This window comes from Lasioglossum baleicum, chromosome 3, assembly GCF_051020765.1.
Source record: "Lasioglossum baleicum chromosome 3, iyLasBale1, whole genome shotgun sequence".
In the NCBI taxonomy this organism is placed as follows: Eukaryota; Metazoa; Arthropoda; class Insecta; order Hymenoptera; family Halictidae; genus Lasioglossum; species Lasioglossum baleicum.
Genome location: NC_134931.1, coordinates 12,137,970 through 12,164,686, shown reverse-complemented (window position 1 = coordinate 12,164,686; position 26,717 = coordinate 12,137,970). Strand labels below are relative to the sequence as shown.

General features: G+C 32.4%; 2 protein-coding genes across 9 annotated transcripts; both read left to right on the top strand.

Moving 5' to 3' along the window:
* Nucleotides 1-248: 248 nt before the first annotated feature.
* Taf3 (TBP-associated factor 3) lies at nt 249-15,468 on the top strand. 8 transcript variants are annotated; one of them, XM_076421003.1, is made up of 11 exons: nt 249-920; nt 1,089-1,260; nt 1,378-1,620; nt 1,779-2,950; nt 3,083-3,649; nt 3,733-3,912; nt 4,031-4,134; nt 4,961-5,069; nt 9,036-9,130; nt 10,649-10,749; nt 12,652-15,468. In XM_076421003.1, the coding sequence occupies exons 2-11, from the start codon at nt 1,095-1,097 to the stop codon at nt 12,714-12,716; spliced, it is 2,802 nt and encodes a 933-aa protein (XP_076277118.1). In that variant the 5' UTR covers nt 249-920; nt 1,089-1,094; the 3' UTR covers nt 12,717-15,468. The 8 variants fall into 8 exon arrangements, with proteins under 8 accessions (XP_076277118.1, XP_076277116.1, XP_076277112.1 ...); XM_076421001.1 differs by having other exon boundaries at nt 4,961-5,073; XM_076420997.1 differs by having other exon boundaries at nt 4,961-5,282.
* Nucleotides 15,469-16,443: 975 nt separating this feature from the next.
* LOC143207459 (uncharacterized) lies at nt 16,444-26,069 on the top strand. The gene is made up of 5 exons (XM_076420934.1): nt 16,444-17,094; nt 17,517-17,584; nt 17,674-18,681; nt 18,842-19,171; nt 19,443-26,069. Exons 1-5 carry the CDS (start codon nt 16,683-16,685, stop codon nt 21,873-21,875), a joined length of 4,251 nt encoding a protein of 1,416 aa, XP_076277049.1. The 5' UTR covers nt 16,444-16,682; the 3' UTR covers nt 21,876-26,069.
* The last annotated feature ends 648 nt before the right edge of the window (nt 26,070-26,717 follow it).

Sequence of the window (26,717 nt, the reverse complement as noted above, 5' to 3'; positions counted from 1 at the left end):
GCGAATCTCTCCCCACCAACTCGTCAATTAGAAAGAGAGCGCCTTACGACCACAATAGGCTCTCTCTCTCACTCTTTATACCCCGGCCGCCATGGCAGGCTTCAACGCTTCGTATAGGCCGCGCAGTCTATCTCTATAAGTCTATGGTTGGTCTATGGTCGGCAGATGTCGGATAGGTTGGATAACTGGTTGGATAACTTTAGTCACTATAAGTTGGCAATTTACAACAAATCACATATCTATATATATTTACCAGTCAGATGTTGAATACAGATTATTATTCAATATTGTTATTATAAAAATAAAGGAACATGGCATGTACTATTTTGAAATGTTCGTATCAAGAGAAAAGTTGTGCTTTTACGAACATTACACTTTCCAAGATAGTACATTTCACCTGATTTCACCCGATGCCAATCTGTGGTATAAAAATATCATCGTCTACGCAAAATGCATAATATATGTGAAATGTAATTATTGTAGTTAACGAGAAGATATCATTGGCAAAGTGACCGGAAACATACATTTTGTAACGTGTACACTCATTATCCGTCTACATAATGTAAACGACATCAAACAAAACTGTCTTTTTTACTTTCATGCCTGTAAGCTTGTAGTGGCTTGTAGTCTTTCCGCCATTATGGTATGTCGTATATATTGTAATATGCAGCGATGATTACGAAGGATCAAAACTACGTTCACAGGAAAATGTGAAGGTAGTGAGGACGCATTGCGTTCTGTGTCTTTCTACCATTTACACTTTCTTAAGTTTAACGAGTAAAATCTGTGTTAGAATCAAAATGACTTGTATGACTTGAGATTAAGTGCTGAAGGGGGTTGAATAGTGTAAGAAGAATGTATGTGTCTTAGATTAATAAGCTGAAGAACTAGAAATCCTTTGTACAATTCTTTTTTCATTGGTAAGTAAAATTAAAACTTCACATTTCATAATTCGTGCATAGCTTACAGTACAAGTAAATAATTTGTTAAATGTTATTACTTCTGTGTCACAACATTTACAAAACAGGTATGTATTCAATTTGCAAACGTTATAATCAAATAAAATGTTCTACCATTTTTTGTTATAGTTGAAAATGTCAACAGAATATAGTAGAAGTGTTTTAAAAATGGTTGTCGCACAAATTTGTCAAACAATTGGGTGGCATTCAATTAATTCAACGCCATTGGAGTTTATGGTTGATCTCATGCAAGAATACATTTTGCGAACAGCAAAACTGACACACCAGTATGCAGAAATTTGTGAGTTTTGTCGTACTTTGACCTAAATATTGGACGAATCCTATGTAAATGTAAAAACTCGTATGTGTTTTTCATTTCTTTCTTATTATATCGTATTCATTCGTATTGTTGTTTTAGTGGGAAGAACGGAAGCAAATCTTGATGACGTAGGGTTAGCTTTTCAACATATGAATATTGACATGCAAGAACTATCAGACTACATTAAAAATGTAGATGCAGTACCGTATCCTATGGCGGTACCTAAATTTCCAATTCGACGTGAAAGTCACTTAAATTTTCTCAAACCAGGGAGTCGAGAAGTTGTAACAAGGCCGATGCATGTTCATGAACATTTACCAGCTATGTATCCTAACACCGAAGGTACAATACTGAATAACAATATATTTAAATATTTAATTTTTATTAAATCTAAATATATTGCAGTTTTTAAAAAAAAAGAACTATTAATTTAAAATTAATCTAAAAATTTCTATTTTTACATTGAATCAATATTACTAACTTAACTCGTAATGTTACAGAAGATTACATAACAGAAAAATCTGAAACTTTACTAAATGGGTCATCCGATTTATCATCGAACAATGGAACATCTACCAATAGTTCTATGAGTGCGTCACCTCATAGAATGTCCCCGCAAGTAGTCTTCAAGCGTCCAGGAGATCCTGTATCGTTTGAAAGTCCAATAGTAAAACGTGTGAAGGTAGTAGAAGAAGGCAGACCATTGCGTGAAATCCACAGTGTAATGATGACCACCTCGGGTTTTTTATCACCTGCGCGGGAAGGAAAATTGCCTGAAGCAAGGACACCGCATCAGACTCGTCCAGACTCACCACAATCCAGTTCTTATCCGATGGTACCACCTGAACTGAAGTACGATAAGAAACCGAAGAAGATCATAAAGAAAGGATTAGAAGATGGCAAGCTTGACAAGGAGAATAAAAAGAAAAATCGTGCTAAAGAGTTATTCAAACCAAACAAGGCGGATGATAATAAAACTAAAAAGTTAGTTGGAATGAAAGAGTTAGCCAAATTAAAAGCTTTAAAGCCAGGAGGTGGGAAATCGCAAGGCACTGCACAAGGTTCATCTAGTAGGCCATCTACTCCGAAGATAATATCACCTAAAACAACTGGTAGTCCCAAATTAACGAAAAAAACAGAACCCAAAGTTAAGCCAGAAAAGGTAATAGACGTTGCAGCTGGACCTCCACCAGTAGAAAGAAAAGAAGACACTATTGACAAGCTTCCATCGGAACCTGATAAGCAGAAATTGAATATTTTCAAAAAGATTTCAAAACCACGAGAGGATAAAGAAAAGGATACATCGGAGCAGCATAAATACAAAGAACTCGATTCAAGAGAGAGTTCTCCGGGTTTGATAATTGATGAAAACAACGACAAACAAGCGCTTCGCAATGATACCGAAGTAAAGCATGAGGAGAAAAAGGCCCCGCATACGCCAGATGTACATATTCATCCCGATGGAGGGGAATTAATTGACTTGCCAAGTCCAGGATCGGATGTTTATATGTTCGACGACATGTCCCCACCAGGAACACCTAGCACACCTAGAACACCGGAACTGAACATGCCACCAACTCCCACTGATCATAAAAAAAAGAGAAAAGAAAAGATTAGTAAAAAGAAGGAACTCAAGTCGAGAAGCCCGAAACATTGTACTAGTCCTAAAAAGGTCAGTTGAAATTTGTTTATTTCCAGACATTGTGTACACATGTACTCGAACGCCCTTTAAAACAATAACTTTTTTAAAATTGGACAAAGTGACCCGACTTATTTTTTTTCTAAAATGATTTTCGTATTTCAGACAAAGCTTTCCAACGATCCGGTGGAGGTGGATATATTAGATCGGCCAAAAACCCCACAGGCACCAGAACCTCCACTTTCCAAAGAACCAGTTTTTCCATCTACAATTCCGTTCCCCTTTTTCTCTGCGTTCCCTCCGGCTCCTGGTTTAATACCCCATCCTATGTTCCCCAGATTTCCGTTGCCTTTAGGAAGGGGTGGTCCTGGCCCACATCCAGCAATGCCAAATTTACCTTTACCGCCTCGTTTCATGAATTTGCCTGTAAAATCAGAAGACTTCCCCAACGTATCGAAAAATAAAATTGTTGATCGAGAGAAACCTGTGACACCTTTGTTAAATGAATCAGTACCTCTGGTAACGAAACATGAGAAATTGGAGAAAGAAAAGGAGGAGAAGCCGAAGATAGTTAAACAAGATAAAGAAATACTTATACCTGCGCCTATGAATACTATTACAATGCCTTCAGCGTCCACACTAACACCAGTTACATATCCTCCACCTGTACCCGCTGTACCATTATTACCCACGAAAAATACGAAAGTCGAAAAATTAGACAAAAATGAAAAGGTAATCTTTTACTGTATGCCTTTCAATTGATTTACATAATGTATGCTTTGTAATATTTAATATATTTTTACTTGTAATTTTAGAAATCGAAGGAACATAAAAAGGAAAAGAAGGACAAATTGAAAAAGAAAAAAGACAAGAAGGAGAAACATAAAGAGAAACCAGAGAAAGTGAAAGAAAAGAAAGAAAAAGTTGACAAAAAGGAAAAGATCGAGAAAGTCAAGGAGAAGAAAGAGAAAAAAGATAAACGAAAAGAAAAAGAGGTATAGTCAAAAATCAGCTTTATCTATATGTATAAATTTTCGTAGTTGACACAACAAAGAAAATTTTTAGTTTGGCTCTAGTTTTAATTTATAACTTGATAAAATTTTTTAATTACAGAAGGAAGATAAAAATTCTGAAGCTGTGCCAAAAATAACTTTAAAATTAGGAGGGACAGCTTCTCCAAGACCACCAACCCCAGATGCTGTTCCAATGAAGAAACTGTAAGCTTATATGATTTATTTTATTTTTTCATTAATAATTTCAACTTCGTTGCGAATATTATATTATTTTACAAATCATGTGATCAGTAGACTGCGAATGTTTATCCATTTTTTATGAAATCCAGTTTCCATTTTCTGTGGTAATATTTCTGGATAAAAAGTAACGAAATACTATTTGACGAATTTTTGATGTATTGTAAATGCTTAAAGATGCGCAGTTGAGTCATTATATTAACGCTGTTTAATTTTGCTCGTTATTTACTTTTTGAACATGCAGTCATTGGCAATAATATTCGGTCACTTTCAAAAGGATGATAATTTTTTTAATAGTAGATCGTACGACTTGGATTTTTTTGAGATATTAGAACAATTAGCTTACTACATGAAGTGAAAAATAAATTATCAAAAAATTGTGATTTATCGAAATTGCAGAGAAAATACTAAACGTTCTTTTTTATAACTTTTTTACGTGGACCCATATATTGAAAATTTAAAAAATACAGCTTTTAGTATTTTCTCTTAAATTCCAACCATTGCAACTTTTTTAAATTTTCTTTTTCACGTCATATGTATAGGAAACTAATTGTTCTTACTTTTCAAAAAGGTTCAAGTTGTATGGTCTAACATTTAAAAAGTTACCTTACTTTTAAAAGTGACCGAATGCTATTGCAAGTGACTACATCGATTATGATTTATCTTCTTAATAATTTGAGTTATTAAAGAATGAGTTATTAGAATGAAGTAGTTTAACTAAAGTAAACAATGCGTTAATATATTGTACCACACATAATAACACATGCGTTATTATTAGGGAAATGTGTTATAGAACGATAAAAACAGTAGTGAAAAAACCTGAGGATGAGACGAAACGGGAACCCAGTCCAGAATTGGCGAAAATATCAGCATTAGTAACGCGACCGCCAAAGCAAAAGTCGGCAAGTAAGAAAACAGAGGAGGGAACATTAGATGGAAGCCCTGCTCTTCCTACAGATACTTTCTCTGCCAATCTTACTAGTGTGCCACTCGCAACAGTTCCTCGAGCAAAGAAATCTCTCTTCAAAGCCTTACCTCAGAGAGAACCTCCTCCACCTCATTTTGATCCTCCTCCTAACATCCCTTCGGTGGAACAACAACCACCGTTTTATTTTGTAAGTACGTTTTATATAGTACAAATATACTTCAAATTAGACAGAAACATCATACATATTATCGAATATTTATATGCAAAATTTACAGATTACAAAATTCATTTTTAAAATATATTTATACATATATATGGGAGTGTCACCGCTTAATTTTTGTAAAATACGAAATTTACAAGTAATCATGATTAGTTCACTTTATCTCTACGTGTCTGGATAATTTTTCTAATACGTTGATCTATATATACAATGTAAAGGTTGTTGCATCAAATGCAATTACTAAATTTTAATATTTTCTTTTTGTACATTAATGCTTATCTGATTATATTAGTTAAGTTTACTAAAGTATTTACGCGGTCTTGATATACAGATCATTAATGTTTTTTCAATTGGCTCTACTTTCGTACACAGTTTCTAACGTTTTTCTTTTTTTTTTTTAACAATATCAATCATTTGAAATTAGATACAGTTTACAATTTTAATAATTTATAAAATAAGCTTTGGTGACAAGCCCATTCAATTTCTTTGTACGCGAGTTTCAAATTCTAGTCATACTAGTCAATTTTTATTTTTTTATTCATTATAGTACTTTGATTCAAATAGTATGTTCCAACATTATTAAGATAATACATAAAAGTATTAACATTGCATAATTAATGATAAGGAAAAAGGTACAGATAGAACAAAAAACTTTGTTTAAACAATATAGATAGTATATCATTATATAATTGGTATTACTTTTACTATAATAATAGTAACTCAACCCATCGATACCATTCGAATTTCAGCTCATCCAAAAATTCCAGATTCCCAACATTTCATTTTTAATTTTCTATGCATTCATGACTTGCGGTGACGGTATAATTTTCATTTGGCCTGCTTTGTTGTATTGTTACGTTTGTCTAAAGTATATTTGTAGAACAATTTCATAGCCTATATTAGACTTGTTATGTATTTCGTGTTGCAATTATGAATCTACTTATTTCAAATTTTAGCACTTCTATCAAGTTAATTCAGGTGAATTTCTTGACATTGAAAGAAGTCTCAGAACTTATTTACTCTAAATATTTTAAAACCTAACGTTTTACAACATATCTTATGATATTTTATAATGCCAGCATTTGTCTGATAAACGCGTCCTATACATGTTGTTAATTTCAAGAACCAAGTTCTAAGACCTTTCTTATATTACACTATCTTATTGGGTCTTAAACTTTCTCTTTTTCCATGACATTTTCTCTTGCAATGCAAATGCACTTACAATACACTTTAAGACGCTTACAAACATTATTTTACTGGAAAAAATATTTTACACAACTGAATACAGTTATTTTAGTTTTAGGAGCAAATAATTAAATTGCAATTTATGGTGGGGAAATAAACAACAAATTGTAGATGATATTTTATATCTTTTTTATGTGACCAATTTGCTTACTTTGAAATCTTCTAAAATTTTTAGAATCGTTTCTTATTGCAGTATTGTTCTCGAATATGAAATTATATATTAATATCAACTGCAGATATCTGAACAAAATATCTGATACTGTAGAAGATGTAGACAAAAAAGTTGTTAAGAGAAATTTTAACTAAATTATTACTTTTTACAATTTTATGAGATGTTACATAATACTTGAGTGGATCACTTTCAAATAGAAATATTACTGTGGAACCGTATTGTATGATTTGATGTATTGCAACTTATCAAGTTAGTATTACATATGTAGGAAACCAATAAATGTTACCATCTTGCATCTTTTTCGAACTATGGAAGTTAGAGAGAAAATTGTCAGATTTACATGATCTTCTCTAATTTGTATAGTTGAAAAAATATTAAAAAATAGTCATTTTTATTTGTTTATCGTGCATATCTCTGAATTCTATGGTTGCCAATAGATTAAGCTATATGGTTTAATCTATTCTGTACAAAAATATCTGTGTTAGAACACCTTTAAGACAATTGACTTTATTTGAGAGATATTCGAATCCCTAAGTTTGTAGTAACTGCTCCTTGCAACATAAATTATGTCTATTTTCTTCCATCTATGCATATTAATACTATTACAAATGCTTTCATTGTATTCGCAAGCATGTAATTAGTATCTGATGCTATATTCGAATTTTCTTGAAATCCTACCTATGGACAGATTTTTTTATTTTACGTGTTCAATTTATGTATTCACAAACAATGCCTCATGTTCAATTGAGTGCCATGAACAATTTTAACAAAATTTTATTTATACCCATTTTATGAAGAAAATCTTATTCAATCACTGATAAAAATTTTGAAAAAATGATGAGATTTGCTAGGGCTAATTTTTATGCTAGAGTAATAGACTGTATACTGCACCTTTTAAAGTACCGGAAATTGCTCTATCTCACATATAGTTTCGTCTGATATCGAGTTAATTTCCAAAACAAAGAAAACTACTTTCTCTGGGTATAAGGTATATGAAAGACTCTAAGTGCACCTCATTTAATCAAGGAAGAGTAAAAATTAAAAATTAATGGGAAAAAATTATAAGAAACTACCAAGCAATAGGAAAAATAATCTACGAAAAATAATTTCATAATAATAAATTAATAATAGCATAAACAAATTCTCTTCTAATCGAATAGTTAAAAGTAAATGTCTAATAAAAAGCATTAAAACATGTTTAGAAGCAGTATTACTACTGTTACAATTATCGATCAGTTCTACAATTCTGAAAATCACTGTTACAGTATTACGACTTTCGGTATAGTAAAGTACCTGTGATTAGGTATCTTATTTGCTTTTTATCACAACACTAATCCTTGTAGGATACAATATGATAATAGCAATATCGAAGCTAAGCTATATATTATTTTGGGTTTTACATCAGTGTTGATCTTATTTTTATATTACAACTTCACTGTATTCTCTATCCTCTATAAGTTCGTTACTTTGCTCTATCACATGGTTGCAAAAACGCTAATAGTGCATAGCAGTTCACATTAACTTTTTTGATTGTATAAACTTATGCTTGTTGAAATGTTCTATACTTCTATCTTCAATAGTGAAGTAAAAATAATCAATTTCGATAACATTAAAGATCCTGTTTATTATAGATCATAATAAATAATAATAATATACGTGACATGTGTAGTTTGAGGTACAACTAAAGTTGGAGTGATCTGAAAAAATCATATCAACTTTCTTCTCACTATTGATTAATAAACAAATTAACGATTTATTTATTTAATTGATCACAGTAATAATATGGAATTGAAATTCTGTGAATAGAAATAGTGTTTAATGAGAGACATTATTCTACTTTTTCAAAGATAGAACTACAAAATATTTTATTTCTATACGTACATAGAGTCACCTCCTTTTTGGTTGTAGAACGAATTATATTTCACATCAAGTATATCATACAGAAAAATATATTGATCAATTAAGGGTGCATATATGTATAGAGATCTATTTTTTTCAACTTGGTCGAATCTTGTATATGAAGAACAGTTAATACTGATGACATAAAAGTTCAATTGCTTTTTAAATAATGTTTAAACAGTTTTCCCTTCGTTTAGTACAGTAACATTAGTCGATTTAAATGAATGGTATGTTGACCAATAAAAGACCAGTGACCGGGAAAAATCTATTATAATATAAAAAGGGAGGTAATAAACAGTCACCAAAATAATGAAGAATTGATTGATTGCATGCAATTTGCATGTTGTCATTAAAGAAAGCATGCGAAACAGTTAGGAATATAACGGACGGTTTTAACGGCACAGAGACGAAAGCAGATGCAGCTCTTAAAAAGGATGATGCTAAAGAAGACAAAGAAAATGGCAGGATCGTGCTGCCCACAACACCAACCACTACTGTGGTGAGTACATTCCCATTCTAAAAAAAAAGTCATTAGGTATTCTTTGTACAATGATAATTTAATCTATTTTCTACCTAGTCGAAATTATAGAGATATTCAAATTTCTGCCATGTCTCCAGCTTTTGCCTGAAATACCCTTAGGCACTTTACAACTTTAACTTTTGGAATCTTATCTTCGACCGAATTCTTTTGAAATATGCACAAGATTATATTTTTAATAACACTTACATCTTGACATGTTAGTCAAATGAAATATAAATAATATAATTGTGGTACAAGTTTATATTGTAGGATATTTCATAAGCTTTTGCAAATTCTAAATACAGCAATAATATAAATTACTTATTTGAAAAAATATAAAAATATAATACATTTCAATATAAACATACATTAATACCCAAAATTAAATAAATGAATTTATTGATGAACCTCTTAAAAATTGGGATTATATGTCCACATAATTGAACACTGCCCTACTTTAGGAAACGATGATTATTTTCTACCTTATATTATTGTGGAGCCAATTCTCTCTAATATAACTATATATGGAAGACAAGCTTATTGTAATATATAGATTTGCTTTGTCTGGGCATTTATTTAAAATGACCCACATGATCTACATGATCAATAATTAAGTGTCCAGTATACTGACTATCCACGTAATATCAATTATGTGATAATTAGTAAATTCGGAAATAACAATAATATTATCAGATCCCTGATATCCAAAAAAGTTTATCTAATATACGAATTATCTACACGCAAAACACTCTTCTATCGTTCTAATTATAGTAACATCAAATTTCAGAGCAGAATTAGATTTCATTGAATTTCAAACAAATCTGAGAAAATCATATGTTCTTACAAAAATCATTAATCTGGGTTCAATGAACGTTCCTGTTTAAATCAATTGCTAAGTAGCTCAGGTAACAGTATGTTATGAAATATTCTTAGTTTGTGAGCCAAATGAAAATTTATTTAATTACCGCAAGTCAAAGCCATAATTCTTGAATAAATCATACTAATCCTTTCCTAGTATTCATGTTAATAATACCAGGAGTAGATCATATACCTTCATATATTATAACTAATAGTACTGTAAATAGTGCTATAAATCATGAATATTAATAACAATCGCCAATGACCATTTAATTCAAGAAAGATTTTTTTCCATCATATATCCATCATTCCTCATTCATTGAATTTTATAAACATTTTACATAATTGCATACTCACAAGCATTTATCATGTACCACTGCTATTTTTAATGTACTGTATTCCTACATATTACTACACCTTCATACAATGCGTACGAGTCATCTCACAAAATTGCATATATATTATTCAACTTCATAAATTCAAGACAATCACATTGTAATAATGAATTGTTTATATTTTAAATGATTCGATACAGTTTTATACTTCATACTGTTTGTAACATGAAAGATGGGTTGGGTTATTTATAATTATGGTAAAAGCATTGTATATTGTGTTTTTATCGTGATATGAGTCTTTCAGGATCAAGGTGGTCGTCAAGTGTGGATATGTCCTGCTTGCGGCAACCAGGATGATGGATCGCCTATGGTTGGTTGTGATGATTGTGACGCGTGGTATCATTGGTAAGTGAGAATTTTGTAAATTTATTCCAGGACAATACATTCACCTATTACAATGCCCAGAACATTTAAATGTCACTACCGAGTCAAAACCAAGATAAAATCGAAAATTGACATGTGACTGTATTTTAGTAACCGTACCAAAGCGAAACTACATAAAATTAATTGATTATTTAGGACTTTTTTTAGCAACTGCATACAAGGTGTTCACTTGATTACTAGCCGGTTCATTGTTTTTCTAATATTGATTATTTGTAGAGATCCCTATTTCATGTACACATACTTTAGTACGTGTCATTTTAAGTACACGGACGCTCCAAAAAAGACGACAACTTTTTTAGTATTGTACTATACGATTTGAACTCTTTTGGAAAGCTAGACCAATTAGTTTACTACAGGATGTCGAAAAAACTTTTCCAAAAATTGCAATTGATCAGAATTGTAGAAAAAATACTAAAAGTTGCATTGTACAACTTTCTTTCGTGGCCTATATCGAAAATTTCAAAAATACGTTTTGTAGATCTGTGTGAATTAAACATATTCTGAAAATTTCGTCAAAATCGGTCGACGTTTCAATGAGCTACAAACATTTAAAGATGGTAAAAACTGCAGATTTTCACGATTTTCGGCCTGTAACTGCAATAAATCTAAGGATGCTTACATCTTTCAATGCCTGTTGTTTTTTCCAGCATCAATCGATGTCGATGAAACTTTCACAGGGCATATAATTGGCACAGATCCACAAAACGTATTTTTAACATTTTTAATATAGGACCACGTAAAAAAGTTGTACAATGCAACTTTTAGTATTTTTTCTACAATTTCGATCAATTGCAATTTTTGAAAAAGTTTATTTCGACATCCTATATTAAACTACCCAGTCAGCACAGCCTGCCACCTGGCCCAGCCTGCAGAGCCCCTGACCTGCAGATTACGGGCAACACTACGCTTGGAGCTACTCGAGGCCCAGGCGGCTCGATTTTGGACGGGCCCCTGTGCGCGCATACCACCTGCAGAAACTCGAGTCAGGGCCTGCAGGCCGGGTCAGGATTTAGCCTGTTTTTGAGAGGGCAGCACGGTCACACTAATGTAGCCTATCAGGCCGATGCCGGTATACAAAACACAGGGCGGGTCGCATGAATGTGGCAGATGTCGTTAAAGTAAAAAAATAAGACTTTTGAGGACGATTGCTGCCTAGATTGATCTTTTATCTGGCGTTTTTGACTACTGAAAAGACCCGTGTTTGTATTATCACGACATGAGAACGCGAATCCCGCACCCTTGCAATCTTGCAAATGGGCAGAATACCGGCCCGGCCTGCAGGCCCTGGGCTCGAGTTTCTGCAGGTGGTATGCGCGCACAGGGGCCCGGCCAAAATCGAGCCGGCGTGCTATCATAATGTCTCTAGCTTCCCAAAAAAGTTAAAATCGTATAGTAGAATACTAAAAAAGTTGTCGTCTTTTTTATAACGTCTGAATGTTAATTCGAGTTACTGTAAATACGTGTAGTGAAATACACGAAATAGTACATGTGAAACGTGCACATATTTAAATACACGTACAAAACCACGATCTCTACTTATTTGCAAGAAAAACACTGACTAGTAATCTCATGAACACCCTGTATAAGTAATCAGCACATTTTCTTTCCTACAGTTCTTTAATTCAATTAAGACTAAAAGAACAGTTCTATTTAAATAGTTACATTACAAACACTATAAATTCCACCTTGTAGCAACAATCCAGAGCAATCATACAACTTAACATTGATTTCAACACTGGTTGCAAATGATAATACAATTTGTTACTTAATACATTACAATCGTTGATACTTCATATTTTACATTATACGGAGAATTTTTTATTCTAACCATGTTACTTAATTCATATGTTTTTAATCGTTTAGGGTGTGTGTTGGTATGCAAGTACCACCAGCTACCAGCGAGAACTGGTATTGCCGCTTTTGTATAGCTAAAAAGCAAGAGCTACACCACGACAAAAAGAAGAAGAAGAGGAAGAAAAAGGTTAAAGTTACAGCCTAGTACAAGCTACCCGGGTCTTGCGTAAGATCCGGTCCAGCAATTCAAACCTCTACCAAAGTAAAAAAGAACAGCAAGCTCAGAGTGGGAACTTTAAAGAATAAGAAATTATCGAAAACTGAAATGAAGTTACAAATGAAGTCATTGAAAGAGAAAACTATGCCCATCAAGGGGAAAGCTGGGAAGACTCTCATGAAAGTTAAGACTGTAAAGAAAAAGAGTAAGAAGTTGAAAGATAGTGCAATTCAATTGACTTAAAAAGTGTTACCTTTTGTGATCATTATCACAGGTTCAAAGCAACTTAATTTTAACACGTTGATCGCTGAACAATTTGAAGGTAATCGATTTTGTTGTCAATTTCTTTTTCCAAGTTAATTTATCAACATTCTTTTGTGTAGAGAGAACAAAATTATACAAAAATTGTGTGAACAAAACATTGAGTATGCGACATCCAGCCATGACCATCTCAAAAATTAAGATGTTAGAATCTCACCTACAAATAAGTATACTGCCGGTTTTATACGTTTATACAGATCACGATTCTATGGAACCCTTGATAAAAATGTTAAAATTACTATCTCATTTTAACTGCTGAAAATGAATTCGCAAATACCTATATTATAGTTCTGTATTATTAAGAAAAATATTCAAGTTATTGTACATAAATAATCTTATCTCGTAAGGTTTTATTGAAGAAATGGCTGTTACAAAGATTCTTTAAGAAATTAGTAATACAAAATATAAGTATTAGTGTATGGATAAAACAGTGGTTATCGCTTGAATAAACATCGATATACATATAGCAATTCATTTAATTTCTACTAAATTACCTTAGTAAACTATTCGAATATGTATGGAGTAAGAAAATAATGAGCTGAAATAGGAAAACAATTATATATCATCATTAATATTTAATTTAATAGGTATATTATAATGTGATTAATTCACTATTCAGTAGAAATATAAGTTTCCATTTATTTTGCCTTATTACATTCTTTTCCTCTATAAGCTGCTGCTGCAATTATAATAAACATTTCCACATAATATCTGTAGTAATTGTATATTATAATTTATTTCTCAGATTGTGCAATTCACAACCAAAAGTTAGCTTTTCTAGTGTTGATAAACTAATTTTTACCTTTGCTTGCAATCTAAACAAAAATTTTTCGTGTACAGGTGTTACCAGTTGAGCTCTTAACAAATATTGTTTGTGATGGTCATTGGTAACAACAACCTATATGGTAATAATATATATCCTATATATTCTCCATTATAAAAGAAATACAAAGAAAGAAATATTAAAAAATATTAGAAACAAAATTAATTCAAAAAGATTAGTTTTAGATGAATTTGTTCAAGATTTTTTTTAATTTTGTCGCGAGAAATCATAATTCACGCATTAAATAAAAAAACATTACTTGTGTACATAGAGTATGTGTAGAGTATGAAGTTAATCATTAGTAAATATAAAAATCACTGTTCATTTCGTTTAATGCATTACAAACTTAATGCTACGAAATTATATATATAGAAGTTCATACGAAGATAGTGTGTGAATTGTAAATAGCAGTCAGCGTGTTAAAATTAGTAATGTAAATTTAAAATATATGTAGAAAAGAAAAACTATATATTTCTCTTGTATTAAAGCAGATGCTACTGCGCAGTCGTATAAAGTGTAAATTTTTTCACCTGTATTTAATGTATTCGAGACAATTCCATAATTAATGGCCATTACGATCGTGGTTGTAAAAACGTGACTGATTGTTTTGCACTTGTAATAATAATTCGTACATCTCTGATTATTTTTCTAATAAACCTCTTATATTCGAAATAAAAATGTTTCGCGTATTTAGTTTCAAACGATTGTGAAATTTCTAGTGCGTACTATACAGTGTGAAATATATTTTCACGTAAAACGAATAATATACCACTTACCACATTGAAGCCTGTTTGCATAGATTTATCTGTATCATAGATTGACAATGCGGATTGACAATAAATTCCATAAAGAAAAAGAAAATTTAGATATTGTTTGTAATATAATTGAATTATTTATAGCATGATTTATTTGAAATAATGATTTAATTATTACATGTGATAACATTGTAAAGATATAAATGTAATTATCCAACTCAAGAAATGTCAGGAATCTACCTAAGCAATTGGGTCTCAATGTGATAAGAATGGATACTTAAATGAGGGGTATAGTAAAATTTAAGAGTTGTAATCATTATTTATTGATTTCGATATACAGAACTAAGTTAAAATTGTGCTTTTTTAGAATTTACTTCATTTAGATGATAAGTATTAATGTAATGTAATATTCAAAATTGTAAGCTTGTAAACAATGAACTAATCTCAAGAAATTAAAGTTGTTGGGATTAATTTTAATATGGTTTTTACACAAAGTATGAAAAGTAATATATATTATATATCGTTGTGCATAACTTAAACAGTGTATTATTTCTTTTTTTCTGTTATTGGGATATACATTATAAATATAACACCATTGGGCTTATAAAGTCGAAACTATTAGAATCAATAAAGAAAATAGTTAAATAAATAACTTTGTATTTTATAGTTTTGTATCGAAACTTCACTAAAAAGTTAATTGTAATAATAACGATAACAATGATTACAGCAATGAAATATTCACAATAAAGACGAATGGATTTTAAGAAAAATTTGCTTTTAAAAACAAATACATCATTTATTGTTTCAATATCCTATTGTACCCTATTGTTTCAATAATTAGAAAAATTAATATTAAATATTACAATTGATAAAAAATATATATATATATATTTGTTCTTACAATGAATAAAAATACAAACTCACCAGTTTGTTTGTATGTATAGATATATTCTATTTTCATTATATTTTTTAATACAATTCAGATCGCTAAAATCTTTGTAATTTTTCCTTATAAATAGTTTCACAGCACATAATATATATATACATATTTATACATAAATATTTATGTATTTAGTGTTATTGAAACTGATTTTATGGTTTGTATATTGTTTCTATTTATACAATATGAACTCAATAATGTCACATAATATGTATAATAATTTTCAGTTCGACTATTGGTTAATAAGAAGTTAGTAATACTTAAAATTTAAACAAACAATGTTTATATCACGAAAATGATAAAGGAAAACAAATATTGGTTAAAACAGTATTATATACTTTACATTCTCGTTTGATTTCTCAGTTTACAATAAGTAATGGTGATTACACAAATCAAAACAATGAAACGATGATTGTTTTCGTTAACAAAAAACAAAGTTCAAGTTATAATTATATCGATTTGGATACATTATAGAGGTTCACAGAACGCTATAAACGTGTTATGTATTTTAATATGATTGTTACATTTCAATTTACTTTCTTTTCTTTAATCTAATACGTTCGTTACCATAGACAAACTTTATTTTTATCTATTATTATTTTTTACTAAATAATTTTCAAGTGCAAGAAATACTTCGCAAAGGAACAAGATTTTTAAATTTGAGCTAAAAGATTTGAATATTCGCGGTAAAGCCGCGCATATATTTGTAAATACGTAGACCAGTTTATTCCAATCAATTTGCTATAAAGTACTTACAACATTCTGCGCTTAAATGCTTGTGCGGATATAATATCTAGAGCATTTGAGAATTCTAAACGACATATGGCCTTTTGCGATCAAAAAATTTCGGAGAAAACAAGGTTGGAGATCGAAGATTCCCATGAATAAAAATGTATATGGTACCTCTATATCTACTGGTCTTACCCCTACTCTTCATCCAATTTCAGACGAATAGAATAAGGTCTGTTCGAAAGGCGGCGAAGAAATATCCAATCAAATGTTGCGTAGTATCGTTGTGTTCAGGATGTTGCTCACAGAATCAAGATGGCATCCGAAACTGGTACAAGTATCGTGTCAAATGAGCGATGTGATGTAAATAATACAATTCAGCAAGTATTCGAGCCGCTACGAAGGGAAACAACCAACGTAAAAGTGTCCAGAACAGCGTGGAATAGTGTTATTAAAGAGACAAACGAGTTTACGGACGATCTAGAGTTACATTCGATCAGGACGCCCACGATTTTCTCTACAGCGTCATCGTTTAATGCAAACACGGAAGGGAAAGGATTACAGAGAAACGTGAATTTCATGAGCTCTTCTGGTGATGTGGAAGAACGTACTACCTATAAACTTGCTATCAATACTACATTACGCGTACCATCCTTGGAAGCACACAGCATGTCTAATCAGAGAAATGAATTGGACAATGTTGCTTGCCATGCAGATCAGCCAAATGGTAATATCGTTTATTATTATTTAAACTCGCGTAAACACATACATCTCTACGATCAATTCATCAAATAAATCGCACGTTAACAATTATTTTCAACATCGAATCTGTATTGACCCTTGTATTATGGAATCTATTGTTTATAACTTGTCTAACAAATTCTTACGTCAACACACAAAACACACACTGGAAATTGAACAGCATTCACTGATCATTGTGAGATATATATGTATTCTCTTTAAGATAGAATCTTTACACAGTATTAAGAATAATATATAATTTTTAATTGTTAATATGGAAAAAGTTGGAGAAACATCGAATGACTAAACATAGATTGTTAGAATCAGCTTAATTTATGATTAATACGGTATTTTACATATTTTATAGAATCCATGTGTATGTTCTAAAGCTTTTGTTGTTTATCATAGGGAATCCTGATCATTGCAATAATGAGTTATTGAAACCTAAAATAGAACCGGTTCAGCATGCTATTCACGTATGTATACGTATTCATTGTTTGTATATAAACTGTATTTTATAATACATAACAATGAAATTATTAAATGTTGAAATTGTCGTTATTAGGTTGATTCGGCATGTAACAAAGATGCAACGCTACCAGGAGGGGTACACACAGTACCCACAAAACTGGAAGGATATGTAAATTTGGAAAATACTAACACACCTCAGTTAGGAGAGAGTCCACAAAGTAGCGGCGAAGTGATTAATAGTCCCAGAAGTCCAGACTATCCTCCAAGAGTTTCTGACAGTCCAAATAGTCCAGATACAACATTTCCCAGTAGTATGACATCAGCAATAGCGACGTCAACTGTCATAATGGATACAGCAACATACAATGAAGAGAACACAGACGATTTAACTACTAAAGCTAATAAGAGTCTGATGCCTTATTCTTTTTGTGAACAATTAGAGAAAACCGAAGAACAAGTTGCCGTTACGCAAGTACAATTGAACGAGAAAGAGAAGAGAGATAAACAACTTGATATTGTTCATAGAGATATCAAAACAGAGGTTGTTGAAGTAAAAATAGAACAGACAGATCCTCAAGAACAATTAGATGTTAAATCGGATTGGACTGCTAACAGTGTTTCTACAACAATAGTTGAAAGCGATGCTACACTATCTCACAATAAATCAGTAAATTTTATTAGTTCTACATCTTCGAGTTCACATTCAAAATCATACTCATCTTCGAGAGACAAGCGAAGCAAGGATCATAACGAGCGACGCGTTTGTTCACGTTGTTATAAACGTAGCAAAATAAAACGAGCAAGCATCGGAGTACAGTGCAAACGGGACCGTAGTATGGTCTCGTTAAGCTCTAAACCAGTGTCTCACGTACTCTCAAAATCTACAAATGAAAATCTCAGGTTAAACTTGCAAACAAAAAATTATAAAATGCTTCACAATCCACCACTTAAAAGTGAACTACTCGAAGGCCTAAAGTACAAGAAATTTATTCATATAGAAACCTATCCTAATGGTGGTGCAACTGTTGTGCATATGTATCAAGATGAAATTGATGCATTGTCACACGAACAAATAGAGGAATTAGCTCAAGAGTATTTCAAGGTATGTATAACGATAATAGTGAAATAATAGTTAAAAAGCTATTGTCCAGATAGAATAATCGAAATTTACCATGTTCAATAGAATGTATCAAAATTACATTTAATATTATAATTAGTTTTTTCGAATAAGGTAAACATAAGAAAATATTTCGATTCTGCAGGTAGTTTTTGGTGAAGACGAAAATGGAAATGCACATCACGTTATGGGCATAGTACACAATGCTGCTGCGTATCTTCCTGATTTGTTAGATTACATGGCAGACAATTATCCTACTTTAACGGTTAAAAACGGCGTGTTAGGAAGAAATAGTGACATAGAGACTACAACTATGGCTCAGTACAAAGATCAAGTTTGTAAATCATATAGTAATGGCACTATTAGGTATGGGCCCCTTCATCAAATAAGTATCGTCGGAACTGTTCATGAAGAAGTTGGTGGATATTTTCCGGATCTATTACAGAAGTTAGAAGAAAACCCATTCTTAAAACTGGTAAGCACAGAGATAGAAAAAACATACTTTATTGTTTTATATCAAATACTTTCTCTTGTATTTCTACCTAAATTTATGTGTTACATATATATTTACATTGTACAAAAATTCGTAGTTTAGTATTCTCTTGTAACTTCTCGATATATTATTTTCAACGTATTAATATTATTAATCAGAGAGATAAATGTTTACTTAGCTACTGTGTCTAATAATATTTATATCAAATAAGATGTGTATTTTATTCTGAGCGTAATAAAACTTTTAATTGTAGACTATGCCTTGGGGTCCACTGTCTGTTGTGAAGATGGATACACCGCAAGAATCAAACGATGGTCCAATCTTGTGGATCAGACCAGGAGAGCAGTTAGTACCAACAGCAGACATAAATAAAAGTCCGTACAAGAGGCGCAGAACGGGAATTAATGAGTTACGAAATCTACAATATTTACCTCGTCTTAGTGAAGCCCGTGAATATATGTTCGAAGATCGCACCAAAGCTCATGCGGATCACGTGGGTCATGGATTAGATAGAATGACAACAGCTGCAGTGGGTATATTAAAAGCAGTCCATGGTGGGCAACCTACGGAGTACAATAGGATTACGAAGGACGTAGTGGCGTTCTACGCTGGTGACTTCCCTGAACTAGTCGAGAAATTGCAACTGGATCTTCACGAACCACCCATATCCCAGTGTGTACAGTGGATCGAAGATGCTAAATTGAATCAATTGCGTAGACAGGGTATTCGCTATGCAAGAATAAATTTATACGATAATGACATATACTTTTTACCGCGCAACATTATTCATCAGTTTCGAACGGTCTCGGCGGTTTCAAGTGTAGCATGGCATGTCCGATTAAAACAGTATTATCCAGAATCGCAACATAACGCGAGCATTAGGCACACTCGCGTTGCAAGCGAGTCGTCTCATCGTATAAAAGAAAAGAAGCCTTTGGAAGCTGTGAGTATAGGTGACGAGCAGAAGGAGAACACGAATCGCCAACGAGTGGAACAAAAACATTCTATCGACTCGCTCGAAGAGAAGAAAGCGAAGGAAAGAGCCGCTGAATATCAGGGGAACTTGAAAAAATCTGATCAACATGGAAAACGTAAAGAGGACCGCAAAAACAGAGACCACACGAGACATTCTTCCGTCTCCAGTAAAAGAAGAGAGTCCGAGGAAAATAATGATAACTGCACGGATCTTTTTGGTAATAAATCGTCGAAGAGCAGTTCAGTGGAACAAAAACAAAGCAACGAGAAAAGAGACGATAAGAGGTCAGAAAGGAGACACGAAGATCGTCGTCGATCGAACGAGAAATCCAGTCACCACTCCCACAGCAGCAGCAGTAGTCATTCTGGGGATAAGAAGAAATATGACTGCAGTAGTCACAAATTAGATCATCATCGTCACCACAATCGATGTAGCAGTAACACTACATCTAGCAAGGAAAGTATTTCACCGGCTATTGAATCGAAATCCGTCAGCAAATTTAGTAGCTCCAGTTCTTTGTCGAAGGAGAGTAAAAGACGTTTGAGCTCCTCGGACCTCTGCCCTTCGGAGCACGGTACAACCTCGGATTGCAACGTTGTCATTCTTGAACAGGACATATTAGCGCAGCGACAGTTAATAGCGCAGACGTACGCGACGGAAGTTGTTGACAAGGCTTTAGAAATTGCTATTTATAAGTCGAAGACTGATGTGGAAGAAGTTTGCCAGTCTTTGCGAACCGGTGTCGCGGAAGCTTCGAAAGAGGTGTTAGAGAAGATACATAAGGAAAGCTTTGAAATCGCCGAACAGAAGTACAAAAATGATATATCAAAATTAGAGCAATATTGTCAATTACTGGAGGTAGAAACAACATTGGCGTTCACGTCGAAAATGGAGTGCGCAACTGAGAACGCAGTGAAAGCATTAATCGAGATGGCCGAGGACGAAGCTAAGGAGAGATCGAAAAATGAAGAGAAGGTCTGCGCGACAGCTGCTAGTAATTCGTGCGAGGAGAATTCGTCGTCAGCAGCAAAGATTACTAATTCTTCTTCCTGTTCTTCAATCGTATCTACATCTCCGACAACAGAAAGCGAAAGGCACAGCAGTAACAGTAGGAATGGTAGCAGCGACGAAAATTCATCGAAATTGCCATCAGATTCGCATTCGTCGCATTTGTCGCATTCAGAGTCGAAAAGGAAGCACAAGGACGACAAGACAGGACGTCACAAAGACAGAAGGGATCGTGATAGACGCGACAGAGAACACAAAAAGCATCGTCATCGGAGTCCGTCGTCGTCCCAACGGAAATTAGATAGTAAAATCGGGGAAAGTAGCAGTAAAGAGATCATTACCCTGCCTAGAGATTATAACGTTTCTAATAAATCTAGTGATCGTGCGGATAACAAAGACAGTGAAAGGAAATCGGAGAAAAGGAGAGAGAGGCATCACAGTCATGGAAGAGACGGTCAAAAGAAGTCGTCGAGTAGTCGTTCATCGAAAGATGAGTCGGGATCGAGTCGTTCCCATTCGTCGAGCTCGAATCACAAGAGGAAGTCCAGTTCGTCAGAGGAACACAAGGAACCGAAGAAACCGTGTATCGAAAAGGACGTTACGGGGACGACGGAACAAAATACTCTTGACAGTACGTTAAGTATGATAACAGTGACAACAGTGGCTCAATCATCTACGACAAGTACTGTCGTGTCAACGTGAAAAGGTGAAATTTGTTTTAAGTCGTAGTACAATCTGCTCGTTAGAAAAAGAGATTCGCGTGCAAACGGGATTCGCGCGTCGATGGTATCGCGTGTATGGACTCTAATTGATTTGGATGTAGTGAAATTTTGCGTTATATATCCAAGTTTACAGAAATACGAGATGTGCACCAATATACAAAGTATGATAAAAAGAAAAGTGTATCAGACTTTACCAAAGTAAAGGTAATTGCCGTGTTATATCCAAAGACCAGTTAGAACTTTTACCAATCAAGGATTTGCTATATCATCATTTTCATGCAATTATACACAGCGCCTTAGTCTTAACAAAAAACAAAAAAAATGGAAAAGAGGAAAAAGAAAAAAGAAGTTACAGTTGTGAAAATGGTTATCGTCTGAAAACATTTTCTGATACAGACTCGCAAAAATTATTTTGCTATATAAAGTCTCTGAGCGTCTCGCACACACTGCTGAGTATGAAAGCGAAAAAGTGAGTAGATATTTATAGAATAGGTGACCAATACGATGTGTACAAAACAAAATTTGTACAAATTTGTGATCAGAAATTAAATGGTTAGCACGTTAGTGCTGTACATTGTATATAGATTAATACATTATTCAGAGAATCATTTTGCAGCGAATCATGTTTAAGTTATATACATATGTACATATATAAATGTGTGTATGCATGCATGTATGCGTGTGTGATCGAATGCATGCTATATGACTACATATACATGTGTATGTGCATATACACATATGTGAGTCTATGTGGTGTACCTATACATGTATATGTACATGCATATTGAAAAGAGAAAGTGTAAATGTAAATTATTTATAATTTCACACTGAACATTCTGCGTGAGTTGAAGGTTTTGGTTTATTTTGCAGTTTATCCTTATCCATTTAATAAGATGAAAGTTCTTAACACTGACATTATCGTTAAATACTTTAATAACAGGAGATCTTCTGTATATTTAAACTATTTAAACTTCATATTTTATTAATAGACGACGGGGGGACGATATCTTATGTACTGATTAAAGAGTGAGAGAAACATTGTATTGAGGTTCTAAAGGGTATGTATTAACGAGGTCACATGTGCGTGTTTTCATGTCTCCCATGAAAAGTCCAATTGTCATAATGTATTGCTGGCGAAACACTATGTACTAGAACTTTTCTATTTAAACAAATTTTATTTATATGACAAAGATGATGAAGGTATGAGCATCGATAAACAAATATGCATATATATTTATATACACGTATATATATATATATATATATATGTGTGTGTGTGTATGTACATTTAAACTTTTGCGTTATTGATATTTAGTTTACTTAATAATTAACCCTTGATACGCGAAAGTTGTTTCAACAACTTTATCACAACCTTAATACTTCCTCCACTCGAGTACAATAAAAGAAGTTTGAAAATTAATGAATAGCTTTGAGGACTTGCATGTGCGCTAGTAATGTACGAGCATTTGGCCGTGTAGATTTGTGCATATACATTCTTATCTAACAGTTTGAACAATTGTGAAAAGTACATTCGAATAATATGATATATTCTGTTCTCAAAAGAGTCATCGAAATATGCTGACAAATTTATAATTGATTGATAACAATTAGAATGTATCAGGTTACAATAGTGTGTTAATGTCTGAAAGTAAAATATTTTGTTATAATACATCGCATTTTTTTCTCTTTGTACGTAAAACAATCTTGAGTTTTTATTGTTAGATACTTTTATAGCCATTATATGATACGACTAACAAATTTTGAACTCATTTGTTGAAACAATCACGCTGTACTGTATATTATTTCAGAATAATTAGTATTTAATAATGGCGAATATATTCCACAATGACAACATTAAAATATGATGTTGCAACAAATACTTCCATCAATATTTTCAATTCTACGTTAATACTCAGTTTTTCTTGCATTGTAACATTGTGAATAGCATGGAGAACGTATTCGTAAAAAAATATATTAATGAAAATGCACATATGCACAATCTATGCAACCAATGGGCACAATAAAGATTGAATGTACAGCAGTCGTGTGAAAAATCAACCGGTGGGGCACTAATTTCGCAGAATTCTTATTAACAATACGCCTTTGAACAGAATAATAACGAACAATAAAGATCCGATTGATAATTGAAAACTAATTACGATTCATTTATACGTATTTTATTCTATCAGATGCATGGCGTGAGCATTTATTGAAGACGTACGTACAGCGATTGTCTTCCAAAATGGACCAAATTTAAGAAGTCAAAGTATTTGCTAGTTTCCAACATGAAAAGTCTTCTCAGTTTTATTGTTAGAATTCGAATTCTATAATTTAGAATGGGCTCATTAGATTTTCACATTATTCCGATCGCATTACGCAGCCTCATATATTTTTACTTCGTTTGTATCTGTCGATCATTTTGAATAACAAGTACTTAGTTTTCAAATATCCCGAAATTTTCTTTCTAATTTCGCGTTGAACAGTACGTGAATGCTATAAATGTAGACATAGACGTGCGTATATACAAATAAAGCGAACGTTTCGATTAGTCGCTACACTGACAATACGTTTGTTTTTATAAAAAAAAATGAGAAGACTTTTATGATTGTTAGAGGAAAATCAGAAAATTGCTATAAAACTAAAAAATATAGGTGCTGGACATTGAATACAGTGAACTTTAAGGTGCCTTTACTCTGTTCGCCGCAAAGAAACTACCAATAATCAATTCGTGACCACGAATCTGATTTCCGTTAATACCATTTAGGAGATCATTAATCATCCTTCATTTTTCACGGTTATCGTATACGTAGATCATTTCTCGATTATTATTCATTTCCGTGATTGAGTGGGCGAAACACAAGACATACAAGATTATATTTAATTTAACTTAATTTAACTGCACAAAAAAAATCTTCTACGTAGACAAAATCAAGAGACCCAGTATTAGAATTTGTTTTTTACGTGTAGAAGATTGTTTCAAAGTTGAGCCACTTTCTAAAAATCGCCGCCACAATACATAAAAGATGAGAAATATGAAGTAAATATATATATATATAATTTACTTACCGTTTGTAATTCGAAATTCGTTCATTGCGTGATTCGAATGAAAAATGTATAGTATACCTTCGTTGTTCCTCTCTAATGGAGATTTCATATGCATTCGTAATATCTTATCTCTTCCAATGTTTTGTTTCAATACAAACGCATGCAATGTGACTATTAAGCAATTCATTCGATCAATTTCATCGAATACGTTTTAATTTCTGATACGATTCTCATATATTCTGCTTACATGAAAGATTGAATATTACGCATTATTTCTTTTGGAAACAATATTAATTAAATGACCGCACTCGTGCTTGTTTTCGATCCAAAAAACGAGAGTTAAGTACATTACGGTGTAGATATAGTTTTATACGAATATTGTACATTGTATAATACCGTATCCAAAAATGTGAGCAGTATATAAAGTAATATATAACGTTTAAACAAATTTTTAAATGCTACTTAATCGATTTCTTCTCGATCCGATTGGCCGATATTTCTACTTAACGTATATGTACCTAGCAAAACGTCATAACGGAATTCGGATTTTTTCATTTGTTGAAATATCGTTTAAAAAGACTTTTCGGACACTTTCGTTAGTCCGAGAAAGTAAATATGACACGAAGTAATTTCATTTCTTTTTATCCTTGTACTATGTTTAATAGTATTCTTCGGTTGTTCTTACGAGAATCGTAGGTATATGTGTGAACGCATGTGGATGTCATGTGCAGTATATGAAGACGAACATAAAAGTGACTGAGCGAAGCTGATTAACAAATTGAAAAAAAATATGCGATATTAAATTACTCTGTATATTTGTAAATATCCGATAAGTTGTATGTCAGAGTAAATATGGATAACGAACGATACAGAAATCAGATACTCATTTGTAAAGAAATCAGTACAGGGGATATACACAATAGTTAGCACGGAATTTAAGGATTATTGCTATTGACGCTAGACATGCTATAATTATACATAATAAAGTATACTATGTTGATCTTCTAAAAGCCGTAAAAAATTATGAATATAGTAGTATGTAGTTTTACATATTATACCTGTCACATGTGTAGAAGTTGCATTCCACGTCTAAGTTTTTAAAGAAACAAATAAATTACTTTTGATCAAACATGGCGGTGTATTTTTACCATATACATGTTCTACGAAAGTGTTCAAATCAATTCAAATTTTTGTTTCATGTTACGTTCGATAATTTGAGCGCTTATAATATAGCGAGTGAGTATATACATAATGGCTATACCTACAATTTATTTTCGAAATGATAAATGTTATAAATTGCCACATGTAGAGAAATAACTATTTTTATTTATTTGGTTATACAATATATTTTCATATTTCTAATAGATAATATATATAAATTACAAACAATATAGAAACTAATTATGTATTGTTAACAAAAATTACCTATTCATTTCGTATTCAAAATCGACTTTTACAAATTTTGCTTTATTGTTAAATAAAAACGACATTTACAAATATATGTATAGGTACGGACTTATTAAATAGAAAATAAATCAATCAGGGAGCAGTCGCGTGTCAGACCGGTGCATTTCGACACGCTCTAATTTAAATTTTAATCTGAGCAGACGATATATAGTAAATTGAATTTGAATGACATATAGCCGCGGAAATGTTCCAATGCATGTCTAAAAATGCCACAAAACAATTTAAACTATGCAGAGATGGTGGCTCTCCATCACATAATAAATAATAGCAATAAATGAGAAAGCTGCTTCACAATAATAATAGGTAGATA